The 25,289-nt window shown below is 41.4% G+C and overlaps 1 protein-coding gene across 1 annotated transcript; it reads left to right on the top strand.

Moving 5' to 3' along the window:
- Positions 1-127: 127 nt before the first annotated feature.
- On the top strand, positions 128-25,289 carry WDR43 (WD repeat domain 43; the record flags this gene model as incomplete). The annotated part of the gene is made up of 18 exons (XM_081997296.1): positions 128-358; positions 5,539-5,673; positions 7,317-7,438; positions 12,500-12,620; positions 13,782-13,925; positions 14,422-14,520; positions 15,589-15,653; positions 16,007-16,178; positions 16,653-16,739; positions 18,553-18,684; positions 19,146-19,283; positions 20,103-20,189; positions 21,555-21,586; positions 22,409-22,472; positions 23,375-23,488; positions 23,793-23,862; positions 24,506-24,561; positions 24,657-25,289. The coding sequence occupies 18 exons, from the start codon at positions 128-130 to the stop codon at positions 24,774-24,776; spliced, it is 1,989 nt and encodes a 662-aa protein (XP_081853422.1). The 3' UTR covers positions 24,777-25,289.

Genomic DNA, 25,289 nt, shown 5'->3' with positions numbered 1-25,289 from the left:
CCCCGCGCGCCTGCGCCGCGCGCCCCGATGACGCAGTTTCTGCGTCATCGGGACGCGCGGCGCAGGCGCGCGGGGCGAGCACGCGGCTGGTGCATGCGCCGGCGCAGAGGGCCGGGCAGGGAGCGCCATGGCGGCGGCAGCGTGTGGCGGGGAGGCGGCGGCATCGGCGCGGGCCCTTTGCGCCTTCTCGCCCCGCGACCGTCGTTATTTCGCCATCTCCGCTTCAGATGGGCGTCTGCGGGTGTGGGAGACGGCGAACAGCCGCTTGCAGCACGAGTACGTGCCTACCGCCCACCTCAGCGCTGCCTGTACTTGCCTGGCCTGGGCCCCGCCGGGGGGACGCCCGCCGCCGAGCAAGGTACGGGCAGTGTGTGAGGGAAGGGGAGGGGGCGACGACGACGTACCGGGGAAAAAGGGGGTGAGATGGGAACGCCGGTGCCCCGAGCAGCCTCGGCGCGTGGCCGCGGCCCGCTCGGCTTCACCCCGCCCTCCTGGCGCCATGTGGCCGGGGGTCGGTGTGGCCGGGCAGGCCGGTGAGAGGAGACTCGGCGTCCCACTTCGGGGAACGGGATAAGGGTCCCGTGGGGAGGACCGGAGCTCGGTGGGGTTCCGCCACGGTCGCCACCCTTTGCGGTGTTTAGGGCATGTCCACGCGTGACATCCCCCGGGGTGGGACTGCGTGAGGGGAATCCGCTCCCCTCAGAGGAGCATCGGAGGATTGCTGTTCACAAGGCAGATTTCACATGTTGGTGGGGGATGCGACACTGGAGGCTTTATTTTTCTCTTTTTAACAACAAAAAAAAAAAGGGGGCTATCAACAGAAGCACTGACTGTGTAAAATCATTTGTCTTTCGTATAACCTGCATGGAAGAAGCCTTCCTTGAAGGAGCAAGGTATGTTACTTCATGGCACATCTCCACCTTAATCGAAAAGGTGATGCTACAGAGCACGTCTGCTGCTGTACGTCCACTTAGCTTACGTACAGTTCACATTCCAGCAAAGGCAGTATCTTTCCACACTTCCTTATCCTTGGAAGTATTTCCATGAAAGCTGCTATGCTGTCTGTGATGTGGCTTCCTCAGCTCAGGAATCCTGCAAGAAGGTATTCAGTAGCTTTATTCAGAGCGCACATCAGAGGGATTTGATGTTCTCCACTGTGAATTTGATTTATTTAACTTCATCTCGGGTGAACAGTTGACCTGAAAATATCTGGAGTATATACATTAAGGTACCTTTTCATACTCTTTATGTTGAAGTAATCCTATTTTTTTAAGCTAGAACATACCATTTCCTGACAAAAATATACCCCTTGGATAAAGTGTGTGAAAGCCAGCCATTTATCATACAAAGTAGGGAGGTGTTGTGGATTAACTGGGCAGGCAGCTAAACACCATAAGGCCGTTTGCTCGCTCCTCACCCCAGTGGGATGGGGGAGAGAACTAGGGGGGGGAGTGTGTGTGGGGGGGTAAAATTAGGGGTTTGAGGTCAAGACAGTTTAATAGGACAGAAAAAGAAGGGAAAATAATAATAATGGTAAAAGAATATACAACCTAGGTGATGCACAATGCAGTTGCTTGTCACCCTCTGACTGATGCCCAGCCAGATCCTGAGCAGTGGCCCCTGGCCAGCTTTCCCCTTAGTTTATATACTGACCATGGCATCATATGGTATGGGACAGCCCTTTGGTCAGTTTGGGTCAGCTGTCCTGGCTGTGCCCCCTCGCAGCTTCTTGTGCCACCCACCCAGCCTCCTTGCTGCTAGGGCAGTATGAGAAACTGAGAAGTCCTTAGTGTAAACACTGCTTAGCAACAACTAAAACATCAGGGTGTCATCAACATTATTCTCATCCTAAATCCAAAACACAGCATTATAACAGCTGCTAGGAAGAAAATTAGCTCTGTCCCAGCTGAAACCAGGACAGGAGGCCTTTTAAAATGCATTGTGGTATATCAACAATTTAGTGTATTTGAAACACTGTAAGAGGTATTTCAGAATGCGTACCACACAGATTACCAATCCAAAGGAAGATGGTATTGTCTCACTTTTCTCAGTTGAGCATCTTAGTCCCTTAACGTTGAAAACTCCCAGAATATTTGAAGAATGCAGCAGAAAGGGTTAGTTTTAGATTGGCCTTAACCTGCTCATTTGTCATGGAACTTTGGGAGGGGGGGAAAAAAAGGATACCTGCATTAATTGCAGGGCTGTGTAGGTTCTTCACTCGAATAAACCGAAACTGGCTTGTGAAAATGGGGTTAATCCTGTGTGAGATAAAACTTAAGCTAACATAGTGCACAGCTGTGGTGCCATAAGTCAAGCACAGGAGGTTTCCAAGTGGCTTTTAAAAACTAACCCTTTTCTAGAGACCTACTCCTAAAACCCACAGATGCTCCGATTTAATCTGGTTTAGGGCTGTATGGAAAACAGACTTAATAAGACCACATTTGGCTACCTCTCAGTGCCTTGTAATTATTTAAGTAGTTTGAATGCTGTCCACTGTTTGAAAGTTGGTACATTTTCAAGTGGAGCTGGAAAACATACTGTTTCTTGGAATAATTATGCCATAAACTTTTATAATTCATTGGTTTGTCCTTAGACTGAATTGAAGAACTAAAGCTGTGATGGTTCTGCTAAATGTATTGTATTGAATGTGTTTTTTCTGACATTATTTAGTAATTTTTTTTTTTTTTTTTTTAATTGCTGGAGAGTTGACATCTCTCTAGGTAGTACTAGTATCTGGTGTTCAGGAGTAAAACTGTGCCAGTTGATATCTATAAATGGTGTTTGGCCAAGTTACACCTAAACTAAGTATGTTTTGGACTGCTGCCATGTTAATGAAGGCCATGTGTTACAGGGGAATATTAGAAATTAAATTTTGAACTGAAATTGCTGATGCAGTGGTGACTTATTGGGATGTTCCCTGCACACGTGCTTTTGCTGTGTCGGTGCTTCCTGATTGCTGTGTTCACCATCTCCTGCTCTGTGAAGTGGTGCCTTGTACAAGAGTATGTGGACCACTGATTTCCAAAATACCTTCTTCCAGTTCCTTCCTGCTAAGCTGCAACTGCTCTGTCATCTTCAGCTCTCAAGACTCCTTTAGGCTTCCCCCCATTTTGGTGTTTTAAGTGCTTTACTTCGTATATGAGCAGCAGAGATCGGATTTCTGTTTTGTGTTTTGTTTTTTTTTTTTTAAAGTGGCTGACCTACTCCAGAACATTACGGAAAAATATGTGGTCAGTCCCTTTTCAAATAACTACTTTTAACCATCTCTACTAATTGAAACATTGTCCCTTTTCAGGAAAAGTTAAAGGATTTCTAAATAAGCTTGTGTTTCCATAAATCTGGAAGAAAAAAAAGGAAGCTGATACTTGGTATAGTTCAGGTCCCCTGTCCTGTCCTGTCTTATCTACGAAAACAAGGTGCTTTTGTACTTAAGACCCTGATTCACAAGTGAATCCCACATGGATCTCTACTGCAGTTGGCAATCTGTTTATGTACTAGTCTAATGCAGGGTAGAGAAGTTTGTTTGATTATTTTTTTTTTTAAACTTCTTAGTTCTCAGAGTGTTTTTTCAAATCATCTCCAACATAAATAGGTGTCTGAAATTTCCACTGGCATTTCTTTCATGCAAAAATCTCTGACAAAATGCCTCCCTAATAATGCTGATAAAGAGTGGTCAGTAAAAAAATATGTGTGAAAGAATAATTGGGAAAATCTTCACTGCCTCTAGTTTTCTTTTTGACACTGTAAATAATTGTGGACTTTAGTGGGAATTTTGTTGTACCTTTGGGTTGTTCCAAGGGAAGTTGGCCATAACAAACTGAAATGGAAGGTGAACACGTTTTAGTTGAGATTTATGCAAGGGAAGAGAATAAAATCTGTTCTTAATTGTGGTTTTGCTGTGCAGTGTGTATGTGTGGGATAATTAGTAAAACTACCTAAAGAGATTGAAAAGTACCAGAAAACACATAAACTGTGCTTGCATCTCCACTGGCTATGTGGCCCTTGTCTTTGCATGTCAGACAGCAGTTTCAGGATGACTTAGTTGGCATTCCTGCCAACAATGTAACTAGTTGAGTCTTTTCTCATATATTGTCTTAAAACCTGGTTGATTTACTTGGTTGTGCTTTGCAACTGTGATGGTCTCTCAGCACCTATGTTTTCATAATATTTTATAAACACTTCTCTTTCCCTGGAAAGATGAAAGCCTAAACAAAGGCTTGCAAAAACCCCAGTGTAATCTCTTTTTCTCAAGAGTCTGCTTTTGATGTAAAAGTATCTGTATAGCATTTTGGTATTTATCGGCCTAAACCAAAACACTTTTCCATGCAGAAGGTGTTGTCTGTGTTAAATACAGGGGAAAACAAAGTTCTGCTTCAAAGAACCAAAGTATTTATCCTGCACTGTTAAACTTTTAAATATTAGTTGTGATGAAAACTCCCAAATCTTGATTGTCATTATACCTCTGGACCTAAGTAAAAATTATTTACGTTCACTGTGTGATGTCTGTTGTATGACAGATTAGCTACACCACATGATGTTTGTATAGAGCTGATTGCTCATGTTTTATCAGAGTCTCGTTTGGCTGCTTCTGACTTCATCAGTGCAAATATATCTGTTATGTATTATACATTAGCTTGTGTATAATTTTTTTTTTAATTAAAATTGGAGAGAACGCTTTGCTGTGATGTAACAAATGTAAGGAGACTTACCAAAGTGCAATTTAAAAACTAATCAGTAGCATTAGGGATTTTTTTTTTTTTCCTGAAGTGCTTGAACAGTTTTTTCTTTTGTGTGTGTGATGTGTGATTAGTTATGTGAGATTAACCCAGTGAGAATAAATATAATGGCAGCTTCTGCCCACTTTATTTTAGTTTCACATGCTCAAGAGCCTGCTTTAGTTCTTCTCCCCTTCCCTGTGATATGCTGCATTCACCCAGTTTTGGTTGAGAGATGAAGTGAAATCCCTCCTTGAAGTGGTTGATAGCACATGCAAAGCAGGGGAGTGAAGACTTAAGAATTGCCTGATTGTAGGAAGACCCCTGGTACTGACAACAGGACTTGGGCAGAGCACTTAGCTTTGAGTCCTGGTTGCTTCCCTTTGCAGAGTCAGGTGGCACTTCCTATTTAAGAGGTGTTATAAATACTTAATATTTGCAATACTTTTCTAAATAGCTTTTGAGAAAAAATAAACAGATAATTCTTGATCAAGCATTTCCGTTTTGTGGATGAAGTATTCTGATTGTGTTAATCTTTACCTCTGCTTTTGGGACACAAACTCTGTGAAAAATTTACATATGTCCTTTTCCCTCATGTATGTGGTCGTTAGGCTAGCAAAATGGCCTCCCAAATGTTTCCAAGTGACTCATAGCAACTTCTCTCTAGGTTGTTGTGTGCTTCAGTGTCTTCATTTTGTGTCTTCAGGGTTTGTGCTGGCTGACTGGGTCTCAAACTTAACAAGTTTTCATCCCCTCTGCTTTAACACTGAGATTAGCTGGTCAGACTAATTTATTTCACATTTTCTCTTTTTTGATTTTCCAGGATGGCCCCCAGAGGAAAAAACGGAAGTCAGAAGTTGCAGAAGCGGACAAGCCATTAGATATCCTGGCTATTGGTACAGCAGTTGGTAGCATTTTGTTGTACAGCACAGTAAAAGGAGAACTACAGAGCAAGCTAGTAAGTAATACAGTCTTCATCACATGCTACCAAATACTGACGGTTTTTGTCACTTTATGCTGTTCTTTCTGCTGCTCAAAAATGGAATAAACTAAGTGTTCAGATCTTTTTCTTAATAGCTGTGTATATGGGTAGAGGTGCAGTAATTCAGGTGCTTGGGAATCTTCAAGTGGTGCTTTTTCTATTGTTGGCATACATACACACTGAACACACTGAGAAAATGTGGTTTTGAAGTTAATGCAATATCTTAGCATTGTGCATGGATTTGTTATTTTGCATTAAAAATAACAGTAATGGTGAAATGCCGAACTGGAGAGTTAAGTCCTCCATGGGAGTATCATACCCTCAGTTCCTGCACAGTGTTGTGGGAGAGGAGGGTAGGATTGAAGTACTCATCAACTCTTAGGGAGGTGTTGTGTTACTGGACTCTTCTGTAGGCTTACATCCCTTGTGGCAGCTTTTGCATGATCTTTCTCAAATGAGATGCTGATTTTTGTTTTGCCTTTTTCATTGAGAACTTCCCTGTTACTCCCAAGTACCTTGGTTTTAGTCTTGGGCTACGTAACAAGCAAAATAAATCTGTATGAATGACTCTGTGCAATACTTTGAGAGACTTGGCCATGCTTTTGCTTCTAAACTGTTAGTTGTATGTAGGGTGATAAATGTATATGAATTTAGCAATTATTAGCATTATTAAAAATAAGCATTTTTAGCAATGACTTCTTAAAATCATGATACATGCAAGTGGCACTAGCTAACGAATATCAGCTCTTGTTTTATGGAAAAGCTCTATTTGTGCCTGAAAACTATGAACAAAGTAAAGGAGTTACAGGTTAAAATTCATGGATTCAGTTGGTTTGAAAACACTGGCTGCTCTTCTATATGAGCAGGATAGCAGATGTTACTTCGTGAGTACTTTGTTTTTTAGAGATAGGTTGAATTAAAAGATTATTCCTGCTAGAATAAGAGCAGTCACCTTTAGCTCTTCTTATTGTACAGAATGTCCTGCTGTGAAGTATTTTGTCTTGCTCAAAGCTGATTTGCAGTGACACTTTTGGGAGTAGTTTGGGCTGGCTGGTTCTGATTCAAATAGTGAAATTTTATGAACTCCAGGAAATATTTTCATAAATGATTAAAGGGTATATTTAAGGTGCAGAGATTTTGGTTGTTGAGAGGTGAATGATACTGCTTTGTAGGGTCTTCTGATCTGACGATAGCTTGCTCTTGAATGCTGAGTACATAGGGAAGGCTACTCATCTCTGAATGCACTTAAGCAAGCAGGCATTTAAATGACTGTCAGCAAGACATCTGTGCTAGCCTTTCCTTTGCGCAAATTTCGTACTGTTAGACAGGCTTGTTTGGCTGGGTGTATAAAAGTAGTGGGCAGGAGAATTTTTTTGTTAACTCTGAAGTGCTAGAGGGAGAATTGATTCCAATACTTATGTGTACGTGTCAAAATATGAAATATCTTTAACTTACATAACTGTATATGTATATTGGTCTTTAAAACCATACTTCAAGTTGCGAATTATTTGAATTTGGCTCTTGAAAGAACAGCTTCTTCACATTGTTGATGTGGGGAAGACTCAGTAGTCAAGACTTCTTCATTTATTAATGAGTTGACCCTCTTTTATCTGTTGTAGGATGGTGGTCATGACAATAGAGTAAACTGTGTGAGATGGCATCAAGACAACTGCTGCTTGTATAGCTGTTCAGAGGACAAACACATTGTGGAATGGAACACACAGACCTGCAAAGTAAAGTGGTAAGTAATGCCTGTGTTCGGTCAAATTTGTTCGCACTTGCTTTTGTGTATTTCCTTCCTCACAGGTTTTAGTGAGGTCCTTTTGGAAATGCTGCGCTCTGCTATCCAGGCTTCATGCCCACTGTACAAAACTGACTGTTGGCAATTATTTTTCTGAGATTGGAAGTGGTTTTATTAATGATAAAAGAGTAATTCTCATAGTTGGGTTTCTTCCTCTGTGTGTTGGGAAGACTACATGAAATGAGTAACTGCACTGAGAGGGATTTGGGTCCCTCCATGCTAACTTTTAGGGGAACATGGGCTTTTTGCGACGCTGAAAAATCTAAATTCTAAAAAATATGCTTGGAAATATGGGGGAGCAGATACAGGAACACCTCATCCCAAGTAAATCAGTTACATGCACTGGCTTTGCTCAAAGGGCCTTGCTGTGATGATAACTCACTTGGTTTCGCTCTCTACTGATGTTCGGTGGGGACAATTCCACTTGGCTGTCTGAGCAGGTTGCTCCTGTTTAAAGTACTGTTGAGCAAAATAGAGCTTAGTGCAGAGTAACAAGATGTCTGGTGTAGGCATTTACTTGCTTTGTAACAAGTCAAACTGTTTTCAAACTTTAAAGAAGAAACCAAGATTTCTATTAACGATCCTGGTTATCTTCAATAAAAGCCTACTGTGTGATGGCACCTTGACCCTTCTCTTAATGCTGTTGTTTCTTTTTCATAATGTTTCCCACTGTTGTGTTATTCTTACTGCAGCTCTATCGGTTTTGTTAAAGATGGTGTGGGCTCTGCAGACAGCCCATTGTCAATAGCCTCTAGCCTCTTTGATTTCTCTAGAAAAGAGATTCATCCTTAGGTTGTATTAAGTTGAGACCCTGACGTAAAGTAGCAGAAGATGGCTGCAAAATCTGCCTCTAGCCTCTTCTTCTTAGGACTGAACACACCCAGTTCCCTCACCTTTTCCTCTTGTATTATGTGCTGTAGTCCCTAAGCTTTGTGCTTTAAGTCCCTTTGTGGCCCTCTGCTGGATTTACTCCGCTATGTCAATGACTTTCTTGTACTGTCCTAAACTGGACATAGTGCTCAGATACAGTTTCAAAATTGTTGCACAGAGGAGAGGAATCACTTTCCTTGACCTGCTGACTACACTCTAGCTAATGCAAATCAGTATGCAGTTGACCTCATTGCCACAAGGATTTCTTGATTTCTCATGTTAACTTGACTATGAGGACCGCAAGCTTCTTTTCTGCAAAGCTGCTTTCTAGCCATTTGTCCCCAGCCTGTACCGGGATTTTTCCATCCCACATGCAGGACTTTACATTTTCCTTTGAGCTTTGAGATTCTCTAACAGCCTGTTTCTCAAGCTTGCTGAGATACTCCCGAGTAGCAGCCCTTCCTTCCAGGATATCAACTGCTCTCCCTAATCTGGTATTGAATGTGAATTTATGTGTGCGTTATGTCCTGTTTTGAGATCATTAACGAAGACCTGGGCAATTACTCATGATATTAAACAGTATTGGGATGTCCTTTGGGAGTGACACCAGTAGTTCACCACCAGCTGGACTTCATAGCAGTGATCACAATTGAACTGCATGAACCAGCCAGATCTTAGCCCTCTTTAGAGTCTATCCATTCAGTCTATTATCTCCCATTTGGCTTCAAGGACGCTATGTGAGACATTGTCAAAAGTGTTGCTAAAGTCAAATTAAGCATATGTGGCTCTCTTCTCATCCACTAAGACAGTTATCTCATTAAGAAGGCAATCAGGTTGGTTAGGCATGATTTGCCATCTGTAAATCTATGCTGGATGTTCCCAGTCACTTTTATGACCGTTGTGTGCATGGAAATGGCTTCCAGGTGGATTTGTTGTATAACTTTCCCTGTTGTTTCCTGGGTTCTCCTTCCTGTGGATATATTTTGTCTGTCTTTCCCCCCACCCAAGTCATCAGAAATTTCTCCTGAGCTATGTGGCCACTCAAAATCGTAGTGTGGTCTTGTAATAACACTGGCTCTAGCAGTTCTGGATGCATCCCTTTCAGTCTTAAGGAGTTGCATGTGTTGGATTTGCTGTTGTGATCTCTAATTTGATCTCCCTTTACTATGGGGCGTGCTTTGCTCCCTCTGACTCTGGTACTAGGTTCAGGAACATGAGAGGCCTGAGAGACTTTGCTCTTCAGTGCTTTGTCCTTTTCTGTGTACTGAATGGGTTCCTACACTGTTCAGCAGCAGGCCCATGCTTTCCTCAGTCATCATCTTACTGCTGCTGATGCACTGTGTGTAGATGTCCTTTTGTTGGCCTTCATATTCCCTGCTGGTTTGAACACCAGCTAAGCTTTGGCTAATTCTGTCCTTGCATGCCAGGACAATTTCTATATTCCTTTATGTAACCTATCTCTTATTTCACCTTCTCTATACTTCTTTTTTGTGTTTTTGAATTGAGTCAGGAGTTACCCACTTCTGCAATAGCCGGTGATGTTCTGTTCTTTGGAATGGCCCATTCTTTTGCTTTGAGAAGGTTATCCTAGAAGAGCAACCAGTTTTCCTGGGCCCCTTTGCCCTTTAGGGCAGCCTCCAGTGGGATCCTGCCAGAGTTCTCTGAATAAGTTGCAGTCTGCTCTTTCGAAGTCCAGGGTTGTTATTCTGCTCTTTTATATTGTTCATTTTCCTTAGGGTCTTAAATTCCATTGTCTTGTGGTTGCTGTAGCTGGAGGTTGTTATGAGCTATCACATCCCTGACGAGTTCTTCCTTTTTTTCTTCTTTTTTTCTTTGTCTTTGGGTAGCTGATCCAGTAAAGCACCTTTCATAGTGTGGTTGTAAATCACTTGCATCAGGAAAAGGTCTTCAGCACTTGCCAGCAATCTCTGGGACTGTTTGTGCCCTTCTGTGCTGCCCTTCCAGCAGTTGCTGGGGTGGTTAAAGCCCCTTAGAAGAACCAGGGCATGGGATTATGAAGATTTATCTATTTCTTTTTTAATCGGACAATCTGTAGCAGATGCCCACCACAGCACCCTTGTTATACTTACCTGTAAATTCTCCACTGGCCCTTTGCCTGTTTCGGAGGAAAGCCCCATGCATTCATGCTACCCTTCTCTGTGGAAAAACCTCTCCTTTTTGCCGTCTTGGTATGTCCTTGCTGAAGTGCCTTCCTAAAGGTCCGTTTATTGCAGCACTCCTGTCTTGCTAGCTATCTCACTGTTTTTCTGTGATCCCAGGTGCGATCAAAGATCTGAAGCTGCCCATGGACATCTAATTCACCCTGTTTGTATCCCATAGCACGTGTTCATGTCCCAAGTACTTGATAGGGGTCCCAGTCATGTTGCTTTCTCAGGAAATGTGAGAATTTTTCCTGTCATGCTTCATCTTGGGTGTTTTCTTCTGTTGCTGTCCTATATCGCTTCTTTTTGGGGGGCTGTGGTTATAAAAGGTAATTAGAGGCATTGTATTCTATAATTTTAAAGATGGCAACAAAAAAATCATTCCTGGAGTGTATAGACTAAAAGTACACCAGCAATATGATACCATGCTTTTTAACTGAAGCTTTTCTCTGGTGCTATTAGAAGTCATACCTAAGGTAAATGAAATGCCCAATGTAAATGTGAGATTACCTGCATTCTTTAACACTTGACAGGATGTGGAAATCAATCCTTACATATCTCTCAGAGAAGTCAGGATGGTTGCTCCTGGGGTAGAGAAGTGATGTTCAACTTCTTTGGACTGCTAGATAGGGAAGAGAAACCACATGGCTTTAGGCTTGACTTTCTTAATTACTGTAGAAGTAGTTCATAGAACCACTTCAGGAGGTCTGTGCAGCACATGTTGAAACCTCTGGCTGAGGGAAAAGCTGTTGGGGAAGAGAGTTTCTGAAGAGGCAGGACAAGGTGCTGGAGAGAGGTGATCTAAAACTGGATGACTTCTTGTTTCTCTGGTTGTAGCTTTTTCATGTCTCAAGTACTCTGAATACTTGGAGGCATTCTGTACATCTCCTTATGTAGCTTCTTGTTTCATAATACCCTGTTTAAAACTCGTTCCTGTAAAATTATATAACGAGTATCCAAAGTAAAATATAACGCATTTTTGCTGTGTTTTATATTCTGCAGTCTAGTCTTGACTAGTCTTTTTAGTACATTTAAAAATACTTTCTTGGCTTTACTGTTTTAAATGGTTTGAAATTCTTAGTCCTGACCTTTTCTTTGGAAGAGAATACAAAATTTTTCATGCTCTTCTTCACGTATAATGTTGTTTGTCAAATTTGTAGGCAGTAAAACTTTCAGCTTCTATGAAATCTAGTTAAAAGTGACAATAAATGAGCTCTGTTTTGTAAGACAGGCACTGCTTGGGCATGTGAAAGTTATTTGGAAGTATTTCCAGAGCAGCTGTTTTACAGTCAGGATGTGATGGGTTGCAGGGCACTTCCTAACTGTAAGTGGTTTGTGTTAATGCTTTCCTTGCAATTTTGTCCTGCAAGAAACTTGTAGTACTCGGGCTCCTTCAAAGCAGATGGAAGCTTCTCATGACAGCATGCTTGGTTTCAGTTTTTTTTATTAAATAGTGCTTTGAACCATAGACCTTTAAGGCAAACTTCATTATTGTCAGTGCCAGTTGGGAGGAGGAACTGGAGGCCAGGAACTGAATGGGCCTTGAAACTCTGAATTTTAGTGTTGAGAAGGGTTGGTGTAAGCTTTTTGGATTATGGTGCAAAGAGAAGTCTTGAAATGGTATGGCTCCTCTTACTCCTTTTTGAGTAGTAGAGAACTTTGAGAGAGGAATTCAGAACAGAATAGGCCAAAAAAAAAAAAAAGTCAACAGTTGTTCAGTATTAATTTTAAAGTTCAGTATTATTATACCTATGTATTTTTGAGTTGCTGTATTTTTGTGTAAACTAATTTGAAGGAGAGGAGCAGAAACAGAATAGCTTTGGCCTCATCTTTGACTATTTAAATTATTTTTTAAAATAATTTTTGCCAGCATGGTTGATGTGCATTTTGAGATTATGCTAATGAATATTGGTTTTTCTATTTCTCCATCTTTCTCCCTTTGTACAAAAATCCTCCATCCAAATTCTAGCAAGTGGAAAGGTGACAATAGCAGTGTCACCACTCTATGCATCAGTCCAGATGGGAAAATGCTGCTGTCAGCTGGTAGAACTATAAAACTGTGGGACCTGGAGACCAAAGAAGTCTACAGAGTAAGTAACTAGATGCAAAAAAAATACTGCTTTTTGGTTGGTGACATTGCGTATCTGGTGTTTCCTGATAGGACATCTGAAAATTTCACTGGATGTCAGGAGACAATTGGCATTTTTGGGATTGCTGGGAGATGTTGCTGTGATGATGCCCTCTACTGTGGTTTCAACTTGCCGAGAGTTGAATGAGGACGTTAAATTCCTTGGCTGTGTCTGAGCATGCTACCAGCACCCTTTCTCAATCCTGTAGCAGAAAGATGGATGCTGTTCTTTTTCACTTGTTCCTTTTCTGATACCTTTCTAGCAGGAGAACTCAGTTCACCACAGTATTAGTTACTGCTGGCATGGGTTTGTGTGCGAGCTCCCTGCCTTAAGATGAGCCCCTCCTTGAACCCTTCACTTCTCTTTGCTAAACTTCATGTAGCTGGTGGCATTATCAGTTTTGCTGTTGAAACAGTTGGAAGGCATAGGAACAAACCCCTTGTTCCCTGAGCAGGGCTCAGGCATGAGCAAATTATCATGTTTTAGCTGTTCCATGAATGCAGCCATGTTCTCTTGCCTGCTAGCAGATCGGATGCAGCTGAATCTCTTGGTACTTACTGTCAGGTGGTTGTGTACACCTGCTGTAGACTTGCTGGCACATGGTGGCTACCATGTACCTCTGCATCCTCTGATGACCAAAACCACAATTTACAAAACTAGATTGAAGAACTGATTTTTTTGGGAGTGTGGTGGGGTTGAACAGCCTTAGTGTATCAGCAGACCTGTGCGTTCATCTTGGAGTTGAGAGTGAAACTACGAATCTAGTTTCGTTGTAAAAGTTGCAGTGTAAAATTGTGTGTGGAAAAAGAAAAGTGTTTTTTGACAGTAATGACAGCAGTACAGGTGGATGTGATTTCTTTTGCATGGACTTAGTCACAGTGAATTTGCCTTTGACTCCCCATTTAACTTTTAAAATTCTGATAAATATCTGGAGGGTCAGAAAAAGTTTCCTTGAAATACAGAAATGCAAGAAAGCTGATTACTGGTAAAAAAAACACCGAAATGTCCGTGTTGACTTAGTAATACTTGAATCTTTCCTAACGTTCTTTGTTAAGTAATGCTTTCATTTTTGCCATGTGACTGCTTATGGCAATCATTGAAGTATTCTTTTTTTTCTCTTAGCATTTCACAGGCCATGCTACGTCAGTGTCATCATTAATGTTTACCACAGTGAAACCTATGAATGAAAATAAGCCCTTTGATGGAATTACAGGGCTTTATTTCTTGTCTGGAGCTATACATGACCGATTACTGAGTGTGTGGTATGTAAGTTTTTCATAATTTGTAACTTTGATTGTGGTCAACATTGAAGATAGACTCAACAAGTATGTTCTGAATTCTGTGATTAAACAGAAGGTTAATCAGAAGGGGCACTCTGGAGAATGCAGTGATGATCTCTTAAATGGTGGTTTCAGTTCACTGATTGTTGAATGAAGACGTGAATTACCTTGGCTGTGTCTGAGCATGCTTCCAGTTGCCATTTGAATTGCTACTGTATGCCAAGAATACACTGTGTAATAGACTTCTTTGTGCTTTAAGGTTTATGCTGTTTTCTTGCTCAATTACTTGCTTGAGTTACTTTGCACTTGGAATTTAGAACACTTTCTAAGCTAAAAGCTGAAATTACAGCATGAGAATTTTGGGGCAGGGGAGATACTACCACAGTTGCTGGTGATTTATAGGCTTTAAAATGCTTTTCAGGTGCAGAGGGTGCTGTTTGTGCTATGGTAAATAATGCGTACTGTTTGTGTCTTCCAGGCAGATCAGGTCAGATAGGAAAGAAAAGAATGCTGTCATGTCTTTCACAGTAACAGATGAACCAACTTTTATAGACCTGACTGTATCAGAAGTCAAAGAAGAGGTAGGAGTAACCAGATGTGACAACTGAAAATTGTTGAACATATCAGTTTCTTTTTAAGCGTGTAAAGAAAGAAGCTTGGTTTGTATTTGGGTTCTGTTATGCAGAGATGAGATCTGAATGCCAGTTATGGGTGTAAGGATATTCATTACAGGTGCATTTGTAAAGCTGGTGGTTTGAAATACTCATTTTTCAAAGCTACTAAGTGCAAATACAGTGTTTTCTTCAGAAATTTTGCTTGTGATGGCGGAAATGTCAGTTGTTTCCTCTTTGAAACAAGTTAATAATCAAAATGGTGCTTAGAACTTGGCAGCAAAAACCACAAAAAAATTCTTTCTAAAAATCCAGTTTGGGTATGATCCTGATTTTTCTGATCTAAAGTGGCTTTGGCAGTGTAGCTGCATTTTGAATTAACTAGCCTTTAATGAGTTATAGTAGCAGTGTGTATTCCCTGACTCAGTTTCAGCACGTACAAGTCTTTCAAAGTAGCTGTCTTATGAAAATTGTCTGCATGTGAAACATGTTCACAAACTGTTTCAGTAATTATTTTAAACGTTTTTCTTCTTCTGCCTGTAGATTCCTTTTCTAAAAGCAGTATTTCATGCTGTATTTTCTGATGTTTCTAGTTGTACCCTCTTACTGCATGTATTGAAGATAAGAGTATTCTGTAATGTACACCTGTCATTTAATTACTCAGAGTACTCATCTCAGTTTGCTTCCTCTAAGCATAGTTACAATGTCAGTGCCATTGTAGACCTGTACCTCTAGAAATGTTGGGTACCATATTTTTGGAACTTTGCCACTTATGGTGACAGATGTCTGCTACTGTGCAAACTGTCCAAATTTGGATATATCAGTAGTGATACAGTGCAGCTATGAGTTATCTTTTTGAGTCCTCATAGTTCTACTAAATGTTCCTGAGATGTTAGTCTTTGATATTCCTTATATCTTTAATGTGTTTAGTTACAGAAAAAAGTCAAGTTGTAGCCATGCAGCTGTCTCTTGATGCCCAGTACTTATGAGAGGTTTGTCCTTCAATCTAATTAAAATCTTTTACTGTCCTTCTTTCAGCCGGTGAAGTTAGCAGTTGTGTGCAGAGATGGGCAGTTGCATTTATTTGAACACATCTTAAATGGGTAAGTTAGTATTCATCTTTAGGGTGTCTTTGGGAAAGGTCTGGGACTACTGTAAGGCAAAGTTCAGTCTTGTCATGCTGCTGCCTTTAAGCTCTTTTATGTGTTCACAAACCAGGTTCCAGCTGGTTCTTTGTCTTGGGTTACTAGACTTACTTGTTGGAGGCTATGCTGCACTTTGGTATTGTGTTGCTTTAGCCAAGATTTTGTGTCTGTACCTCATCTTAGCCATCTGTAAAAGGTGTCAACTGGCTGAGTTTGCTGAGGACCTTCTAATGAAAGGTGCTTAGATATGCAAGATATAGAAGTGTTTAAGCTAAACCTCTTGGAATTTTTTCATTCCTTTTTTTTTCCAGTTATTGCAAAAAACCCTTAACATCAAACTGTACTATCCAGATAGCAACGCCTGGAAATGATGGGGACTCCACACCAAAACCAGTCCCTATTCTGGCAGCTGCATTTTGTACAGACAAACAGTCTCTGCTGCTTGTGTATGGGAACACCTTACAGCCCATCATAGAGAAAGTGGTATGTAAAACTTACTGGAGAGGTTTTGGATTTTATAATTTGGACTGCATATTGCTCTCAGTTAGAGGGATTTTTTTTTTTTAAACTTTTTTGAAATTGTACAGCAAGACAAAGCTTATTCCTTCCCCCTTTTCTGGGACCTAAGACTGTTGCCCCTGAGCTGTTTTGAAAAGTGATTTTTATTCTTCCAGTTAAAACACAACTTGACATTATTGCTGGCTGTTTCTTGCCATTTCATCTGTTAGTGAGTTAGGCCACTGAAACTATTTTTTAATACTCTTTCAGTTTACCTGTGTGAGCTTCTTTGGAGAGCATAGAGATCTGGTAACAAAAGGCAGATGTGCAAAGCAGCTGCTGTTCTAGAGTGAAAAAATGTTCATTCTACTTTATACCTCTGGAATTTGCTTTCATCTTTCAGTATGAATCACGGGTGAATCTCAAATATATTAACTGGTTTTGTTCCTGTCCTTCTAGACTTTGAACACCACTGAATCCCACATATGTTTGATAAGGGACATCCAGAAGGTGTTGTCACTTAAAACAGATGTTGCTCTAACAAAGGTGAGCTTTGCATGAAATGTGATATTGTTGCTCCTCTTGTTTTATTTTGGAAATGGTAGAATTCACTCTATCTTTTAAAACGAGGTTGGATTTCTAGGTGAACCTGCACAGAGCTGCAGTGGTAGCTACAGATGTCCATAGCATTCATGGCTGTTGTGTGTTCTGGCATGCTCTTGCACACAGTTACCCTCCTGTAGCTCATAGCAAGTCCTGTTCTCAGCAGGTCTGCTTGATAGCCAGGACTGGCTGATGGTTTGTTTTCTGTCCTTTCCCTAGAGTCTGTCAGTTTGTACAGCCTCTTTGACCCTGATGGTTTGGGGGGAAATTGGGATGCCTTTGTTTTAGAGTCTTAACTAAAATGTAACGGAGCCTTAAAGGGCATGTCCTTTTGGCTCTTTCTCAAGGTGGCTTTCATGTGTTCCTACTGACAGGGTTATGGCACCTGGGAATGTGAGCCTGACACTTAAATGGCAACACTGGCCACGGAGGCCACTTACCACCGTTTTCTTTCATGCAGGATCCCCTGGGGGTTTAGAGACAGGTTGTGAAGTTCTTAATCAGTGTGCATATTCAAGGCCTTGAAGATTTGAAATGCTTGCAGTATCAGTGGAGTGAGCAGACAGAGCTGTTTTTCTAACCCTCAAGTTACCTACTGGATCTGGTGCTCCATCAACCAGGCAGGGTTTTGTGCTGATTCCTCAGTCCTGGAGCTGATGGACAGCAGAGCTGAGATGCAGTGAGAGGTGTAGGAAGTCCCTGGCATGCAGTGATGATACCTATCTTGGTTTCGCTTTTTGCTGAATTCTAGTGAAGACACATTTCTCTTGGCTGTCTGAGCATGCCTCGTGGGGAGAAGATCAGTGATGAGTGTGGTGAGCAAAGGGGGTAGTATTTTAATACCATTGCTGTTCTACAGTAAAATTCTTGAGCTACAAAATAAATTTTTTTTACTTTTACACACAACCTATGGAAGTTGCTTTGCTCACTGTAGTAGATTATATTTGTATCACTTCAGTGGCACCCAGCAGGGCTTCACAACTACAGAAGTTTGGGCAAGTAATTCAAAAAAAGGCCTGCACAGAAGCGCAGCGGTTAAAGAAGTATTCTGGAAGTAGCAGGTGGCATTGTCGATATTCTGGAAGTGGCATACTCCCTTGCATCCTTTGTGGATCAGGGAAGCACCTGATTATTAAATACATTGCCTTTAAAATTTGATCTCCTGTGTGTGTTCATTGAAGATGGGTACCATAGCTCTTTTGGTGTAGCCTGAGGTTGCCCTGTTTGTCATTGTGATCAGTCTAAATCAGGCTACTGAGTTCTGTGTCTGAGCAATCCCTAGAAGAAAATTGGTGGGATTGAAGTGAATGGTAACTACCTTTTACTGTTACATTGTGCTGCTGTTTGTGATCAATTACTACTTTCCAGTAGAAGCTGAATTAATCTGCCTGTGGTTTATGGGCCTGACTATTAGTACACATGGTATCTATTGCTAGCAAACATCTAAATACTTGTTGGATACAAACACTTAGTTCAATGAGTGTTATGGAACAAGCTTGTAAGAGAAATGATTCACAGGTAATTCCAAAGAGATTGTTGCTTCAGTTAACTACAAAAACTAGCTGACTGTTGCTTGAGTTTATTAATTGCTCTTAAAAATGTAGAATTTTCCTAATATATATGTCAAGAAAATGGGTTGTGCCAGGGTGGTTTTTACCATGTATGTGAGAGTCTCGGAATAAAATCAGTATTTTAAATTGGAAGAAAGCTCAAGATACTAGCAATTCATGCAAATGTGGTTATTGCTGTCTGCTAGGTAAAGACACCTGTTGTGAACTCCGACACAAAAGTTCTAGTGCCTGGCATTCCAGGACATAGTACAGCTGTCAAAACTCCATCCTCAGGAAAGGAGAAAAAGAAAAACAAGAGGAAGCCGGGAGAGACAGAGGTAAAGTGCTTCCTCTTTTAAACACAGCAATAATGGAGAAACTAGAATTATATATCATTGTTACAACTTCTTTAGGTGAACATGAACTTGCTTTCTTTGGCATGGAAGCAAGGTTAATGATACCATCTTTTTGTATGAAAGAGACTTCCCTCTGCTCCAGACGTTTCCCTCATTCAAGCCTAGTGTGCCTTGCCCATAGTTTTGCCATGTTCCTGCAGAACTTTGTCACACACTTCGTCTGTCTCTCTGTGCTGAGGTATATTGCTGCTTCTCAATCAAAACTTCATCTTCTTTTCTCTATTCTCAGGCTATTCTCTGTCAGTACTTAAAAAAGAATATGCAAAATTTGTATTATTTTCCAGCAGAATCAGAGGGAATGCTGTAGGTTAGGCACTTTGCTTTCAGCTGATGTTTCTGAGAAACTGCACTGAAACAGCACTGCCCTTGTTTACCATCTGCAGGAAAGCATTGAAGAACGCCTAGGAGCATTGGATATTGATGTGAGCAAAGTAAAAACTCCAGGTGGCCTTCCACAAACGGATAGCTTTGCAGTACTTTTGGTTCAGGGGTTGGAAAGCAATGATGCAGAAATCTTAAATGTAAGTGTTACGTGATCATCGCGTGCTGTTTAATCTGTTCTCTGACACTCGTGGGGAGCCTTCCTGAAAGCCGGGGCGGCTGAGCAGTCAAGAACCCATTGTTTCTTCCAGTGACTTTGTGCTGATTTGCTGCTCAGGGCAGCGGTGTTACCAGCGAGGGGTTTTTTGTTGTTCTCTACCTTGATTTCTGAGTCAGGCCATGGCCTCTGAGGCGCTTCTGTTTATGGTGAAGGTGTTACGCCACCGTTGGGATGTTTTACAAGCCCTGTTACTGATGCATCCATCCTGCCTTTAGCTTGAGCTGGAGCGTGACCTGTGCTTAGTCTCCTGCGTGTATGGTTTCCAAGCAGATACTGTGTGAGAAATGCATTGATGACAACGGTTTCACTCGAAAAGCTTGCTGTTGCCCTTGGGCTCGGTGAAAATGGTAGTTCTGGGGCCGGGAAGTGAACTCTTTGAGAATCTGATGCTGAATAGAAATTACTTGTCAGAGATACTGGTGAAAGGCATTTACTTACAGGAGTCAAGCACGGAAAATAGCAAGGGAGGTGTTAACGTGCGTTGTTTCTAACATGGGGTGGGTGGGCGAGATTGCTTTAGATGCGTTAATCAGGTGTCTTGTTTTGTTAATTGTAGCTGACTTGCAAAATGGAACTCCTTTCCATAGTGAATCTTCTTTCACTGGTTATCGTCATCTCAGCATACAAAGGCAGTGGAGTAGAAAAAGAGCTTTAAAGCCAGGAATTTATGACTGGGCTCGTTGCTCGTACACATGTTGAAACGGAATGATTCTCTGATCATGTTTTCCCATTTTAACAGAGAGTGCTCAACACAAGAAAGGAGAATGTAATAAAGAACACAGTAGCCAGAATGCCTGTACATGCTGTCATTCCACTGCTGCATGAGGTAGGAGAGACTGCGTTTCTTGTGCTGCCATACAAACCACACTCGGTTTATGTTCTTATTGGGGAAAATCCAGGATGTGTCTCTTTATTTTTACCAATGAAATCGGTTCTTAATTTCTCTCTGATATGCTCTTACCTTCTCTGGCTGAAGCTTAACCAAAGGACAAAGTGCCCCTGTCAAAGCTGGGAAGAACATTTGCTCATGTAATATTATCTGAAATGATTATGTGGGAAAAAGAAAAGGAAGAGGTTAAGCTAAACCTTGTTTAGTGCATGGCCAAAAACTACCATTGCATCTTCTTTTAAACTGTTACAATGGATGATAACTTGAAACATGCAAGTAGCAGCGCTGGCCAGAGCACGTTATATGAGCATAAATACGCGAGGTACTCGCGTGAGAGAAAGGAAAAATAGAATATGCACTTAGAGCAGTGAGTTTAGGTAGCGCCTGGAAATGGAGGGGCTATTTCTTTCCTCTTTGGAGGATAGCTCAGAAGCCCAGTTGCTATAGTTAAGCTTTGTGACATGACTTAGGAATAATTTTAAAAGAGATTTGGCTTCTGAACTGCTTTTTCAGTGATATTAACTAAAGTCTGTATTTCGACAGGAATATTCTAATGATTAGCCTTATCGAGACATTACTCTGTTTAAACTGAACATCGGTCAGCTGGTCTTGTTACGTGAATGCCATTCTACAGCATAGGCTAATGGTTAGATTTCTCTTGTATTTTCATGTGCTGGCCACAAGGAAGACTTAGTTTATACTTGTGGTACAAATCTTAACTGAATTATGCAGGTGACCTGGTTTTGGATGTTTAAGCACATGCTGTGACATCTCCTTAGACTTCTGTTTATGAGGTGCAGCGTTTCTTCTCTAGGACCTTTGTCAGAGAACCTAAGTGCAAGCCTTTGACTATGTCATCTCAGTGGATGGACAGATCTTCATGTAACTGTCCTCTCCAGAGCTTGAGGTTTGTTCTGGAAATAGCCTTCACCTGATATTAGGGTCACTTGTTTCCCCAACTTGTCTGCCTTGTAACAGCGGCTCTGCTAAGCAGAGGCACAGAGACATATAAACCACGGGATTTCCTTCTATTTATTCCTGCCAGCTTTGAGTTTCTTGGCTATATTGCCTGTTAAGAGTTCCAGTTTTAACATAATAATGAAATTCAGCTTCTGCCTGCGTGTGGGATGGTAGAGCCAAGCAATGTAATATTCTGGAGCCTGGCAGTGGTTCATCCTAGCAAACTTCAAATGCCTGGAGATCTTTCTGCCCCAGTGTTGGGGCTATCACAGGGATGTAATGCTGCGTTTTGAAACTTACTATGGGTTTGTTGCTTATCGCTGACTGTTTTTGTCCTTTTAGCTTACAAAGAGATTGCAGGGCAACCCATACAGGTAAGGGACAACTCAACTACAGTTTAATTCCCCTGAAACTTTTCTAGTGTGTGTGTTATGCTCCTTCCCTCCACTTATGTGATCGATTTCCACAGTGACTGTAATTAAACTGCTGCATCTTGAGGTAAAAATTCTCACCTGGCTGTGGGTGCAAAGAGGAACTTTTCATAAGGCAGGGCTTTGCCAGGATTGCTAAAGTGACAGTAAAAAGGGAAAAGGATACCTGAAATACGCATACAACCCTACAACCCTGAGAAAGTATCTGAAGTCCGGAATTTTGACACTGTCGACCCCATCAATATGTAAAATGGGGTAACTATCAGATGTATAACTTGGTCGGTTTAGTTATCAAATATATTTAGACATCTCCTGGTGTTGTGTTTAATGACTAACAAGCCCAGGTCTTGCTGCCCCCTGCCCCCATCTTGCCATATTGCTCTAAGGATAGCTTTGCTGAGACTAGGTGTCCTTACTTATGTTGTTTGTTGTTTTGTTTTTTTAAAAACAAAAATTCCCTCATTGTAAGTGGGGCAAGAAGCAGTACGCTTTGGTCTTTTATTCATTGCAACCTCCCATGAAAGACATCAGAAACAGAGACCCCTGAATATGTCTAGTTTTAATCCCTCACTTAAATGCCTGTTCTTTTCCTAACAAATAACTAGGTATCTCATCCGGGTAGCCAAACTGTTGTATTTCCATCTGCATTTGACTTTTCATACAGTGAAAGAGGAGCATTTTCTATAGGGCTCCTCAGCATCTAGCATGTGAAGTGCATGTTTCTCAGCCAGTATCTCTTGGATATAATTTATTTTTCTTTTCCAGTGCCTCACTAATGGTCCGATGGGTGAAGTCTATTTTTACTCTACATGCATCCTACCTTTCCACAGTAAGTATCTTGCATTAATGCTAGTGCATGTAACTAAAACTAGGTTGAAATGTTTTAAATATATGTATGTCCTTCCTTCCGGAATCTGCCTCCTGCTGTCCACATGCGGCAGTGCCCAAAGCAACGTACAGAGGGCTATAGTGCTGCCACTTTGCCGAATTGCTGCACATTGGTTATAAATTGCTTGTCTTAGTCATTGATGATGTAATTACAGTCATCCCAAAGCCAAAGCACGATAAGTTATGTCATCCCTGTGAGAGTTAGGGGACAAAACTACTGGCAAAGTGTAATCTAACCCGTGTCACTAAATCTGATAGAACTAAATTTGCCTTGCTCTTGTTATGCTCCTCTTGAGACTGTCTTGGGCATGGCTAGATTTACAGGGCAGAGGTGTGCCAAATTTGGCAGGGTAGTAAATAATGTAGTAGCTTGTGGACTGAAGTTCAGCCTTGCCTTACAAGTGATGGATAAAGCACTCTTGCTGTGTTTGGCACTGTTAGTCCTTCCTGCCATTTATGATGGGATTGCTGTGCTTCACAACTTGCACGTGTTGCTGAGGCTGCATTTGTGCACGGGTGTATATTCAATTCCCATTTACACAGCTTTCCAAACAGTGCTTCGACACCTGCTTACAGCAGTGACTGTGGAAAGGAAAAGTTAATACAAGAATTGCCATGGTTTGAAAGTAGATGATGTTTTAAACATGGCTCAATGTTAATTGATCGGGTAGCAGGTGGCTTCTGTGAAGGAAGCCTCAGCTTCCCCTTCTGTCTCAACTAATGTGAGCGAGGATCGCTTGCCCCAAACATGCAGAGATAGTTTAAAAATTTTAATTAAAAAGAAGACATTTGTGATGTGTTGCTTAACAGCTTCATTTTTCTTCATCCCTCTCTTCTCCCAAGTTGCCAGACCTTATTCCTCAGCTGGGAATGCTATACCAGTTAATGGAGAGCAGAGTAAAAACTTTGCAAAAGCTTTCCCGGCTGCATGGAAGACTGTTCATTCTTGTCACCCAGGTGAGTTCCAACTAAATAACATAGGATGTGTAGGAGAAGTATTGTTTGCAGACTGAGCCTTCCGTCATGATGACATCTGATGGGACCTGCCATCGGGAACTTAATGCAGCTGCTGTACAGCTACACTGATAACGCTCAAAGCAGTATGCTTAGCTGACTCTCTAGTCAGTCCGTGCTCACTGAAAGTGTTACATGTTTGTTCCTAAACTTGAGGTAGACTTCATTTACCTTGTTACAAGTTTTGCTGACTTTTAATGGTGGAATATATGATTGCATTTAAGGCTAATCTGCGAATTCCATTCAGGTTGCAGCATCGGAAGCAGTTCAGGATGTAACTGAGGTTAATCAGACTGCAAAGCTGGTATATGAAGATGGTAAGTGTCGTATGCGAGGTGCAGCTCAGCTCCTGAATTCACATGACAGCTGATACTTGATGGCTGTTGACCATTAGTGTCCAATCTGCAAGTAGAGTTTCTGTGGGAAGTCCATGGCAGGGAAGTCAGTGGTTAATGATGTGTGTGTCTTGTATTTCTTCCTCCCTCCATTCCTCCTTCTTCCCCTCCCTTCTTCCTTTTCTTCTTCCCTCCCTCTTTTGATTTCCCTTCATTCCCTCCCATCTTTGCTTCACAAAATAAGAATCAGTTAATTGGAAGTTCAGAATGTTGCTCAACTTAACTGGCAACCTCAAATTTCTAGTGTTAGCTGCCCTTCTGCTAAGGTAGATACAGTCAAGGCACTTTTATGTTTGAGTCAGCAGGACGTCAAGGTGGTGGACATCAGTGTATGTGCACGTACACTTCCATTTTGCCCTTTTTTTCTACTGCAACTTCATCCTGTATAATCGTAACAGAAGTGACCTGTTCCTAATTCATGTTGATCAACGTAATCTTCAGGTAGAATTAGTTTTGGAATTGAAAGAGCAGAGTTTGGAGACTTAGCGGCTTGTGGGGTTGGGCTTTGTCTGCACAACATTTTAAAGTCTCTTCTCCAGACTGAGGGATCGTATTCTCTTTGCAGAATCCTCGGAGGAGGAAGGCTCAGATGATGAGATGATTGCAGATAAAGACTCTGATGTAAGTGGAGTTGGATCAGGTCTTCTCCCATTTGCTTGTAACAGAAATTGTGTGACTGTCAAAGGTTCAAACACTCCCATTTATTTTTTCCCCAGGAAAACTGGGATGAAGACGAAGAAAAAGAGGAGCAATCTGATGAACAGGACATGACTGTCGAAAAGGAAATCAATGGTGATTCTGATTTGGAACCAGAAAATGAAAGTGAAGAAGAATAATGTTACGAAACAATAATTTTAACAGTTTGAAGAAGTTGGCCACCAAACTCTCTAACTCTGGATCATCTTGCTGAACGATGCCATATTTGCATAGAGGGAGTGCAGACTCATGCACGGCCTGTGTGCAGAGGCACATGGAGGGCACTGCATTTCTGAATCCAGAATGTTTAACCATGCCAGCCTTCTCTCGCCCTATTTCCCTGCGCTTACTTGTAGAAACATTTCTTCCACCTCATGGTCAGAGTATGCCTGTCATGTGGACATGCATTTGTATCTCAAGTGAAATAAATCTGCCACCGCTGTTTGTGTGGTTAAACTTGGTTCAGCTTTACATTGAATTTGTTTCCAATATTCAAGGATCAAAGGCAACTGGTCTATACCTTCTTTCCATGCTTCAGTTGGCAATAGCAAGTGGGCATCCTGCTGCATTTTTACAAAACAAAGAAACAGAAAAAAAGAAAAAAAAAAGATATTTTTGTAATATTTAAATTCTCTACAGAAATTCTTTTCTTC

Source organism: Phaethon aethereus (genome assembly GCF_964289735.1).
Source record: "Phaethon aethereus genome assembly, chromosome: 3".
In the NCBI taxonomy this organism is placed as follows: domain Eukaryota; kingdom Metazoa; phylum Chordata; class Aves; order Phaethontiformes; family Phaethontidae; genus Phaethon; species Phaethon aethereus.
This window is presented reverse-complemented; position numbering and strand designations above follow the sequence as displayed.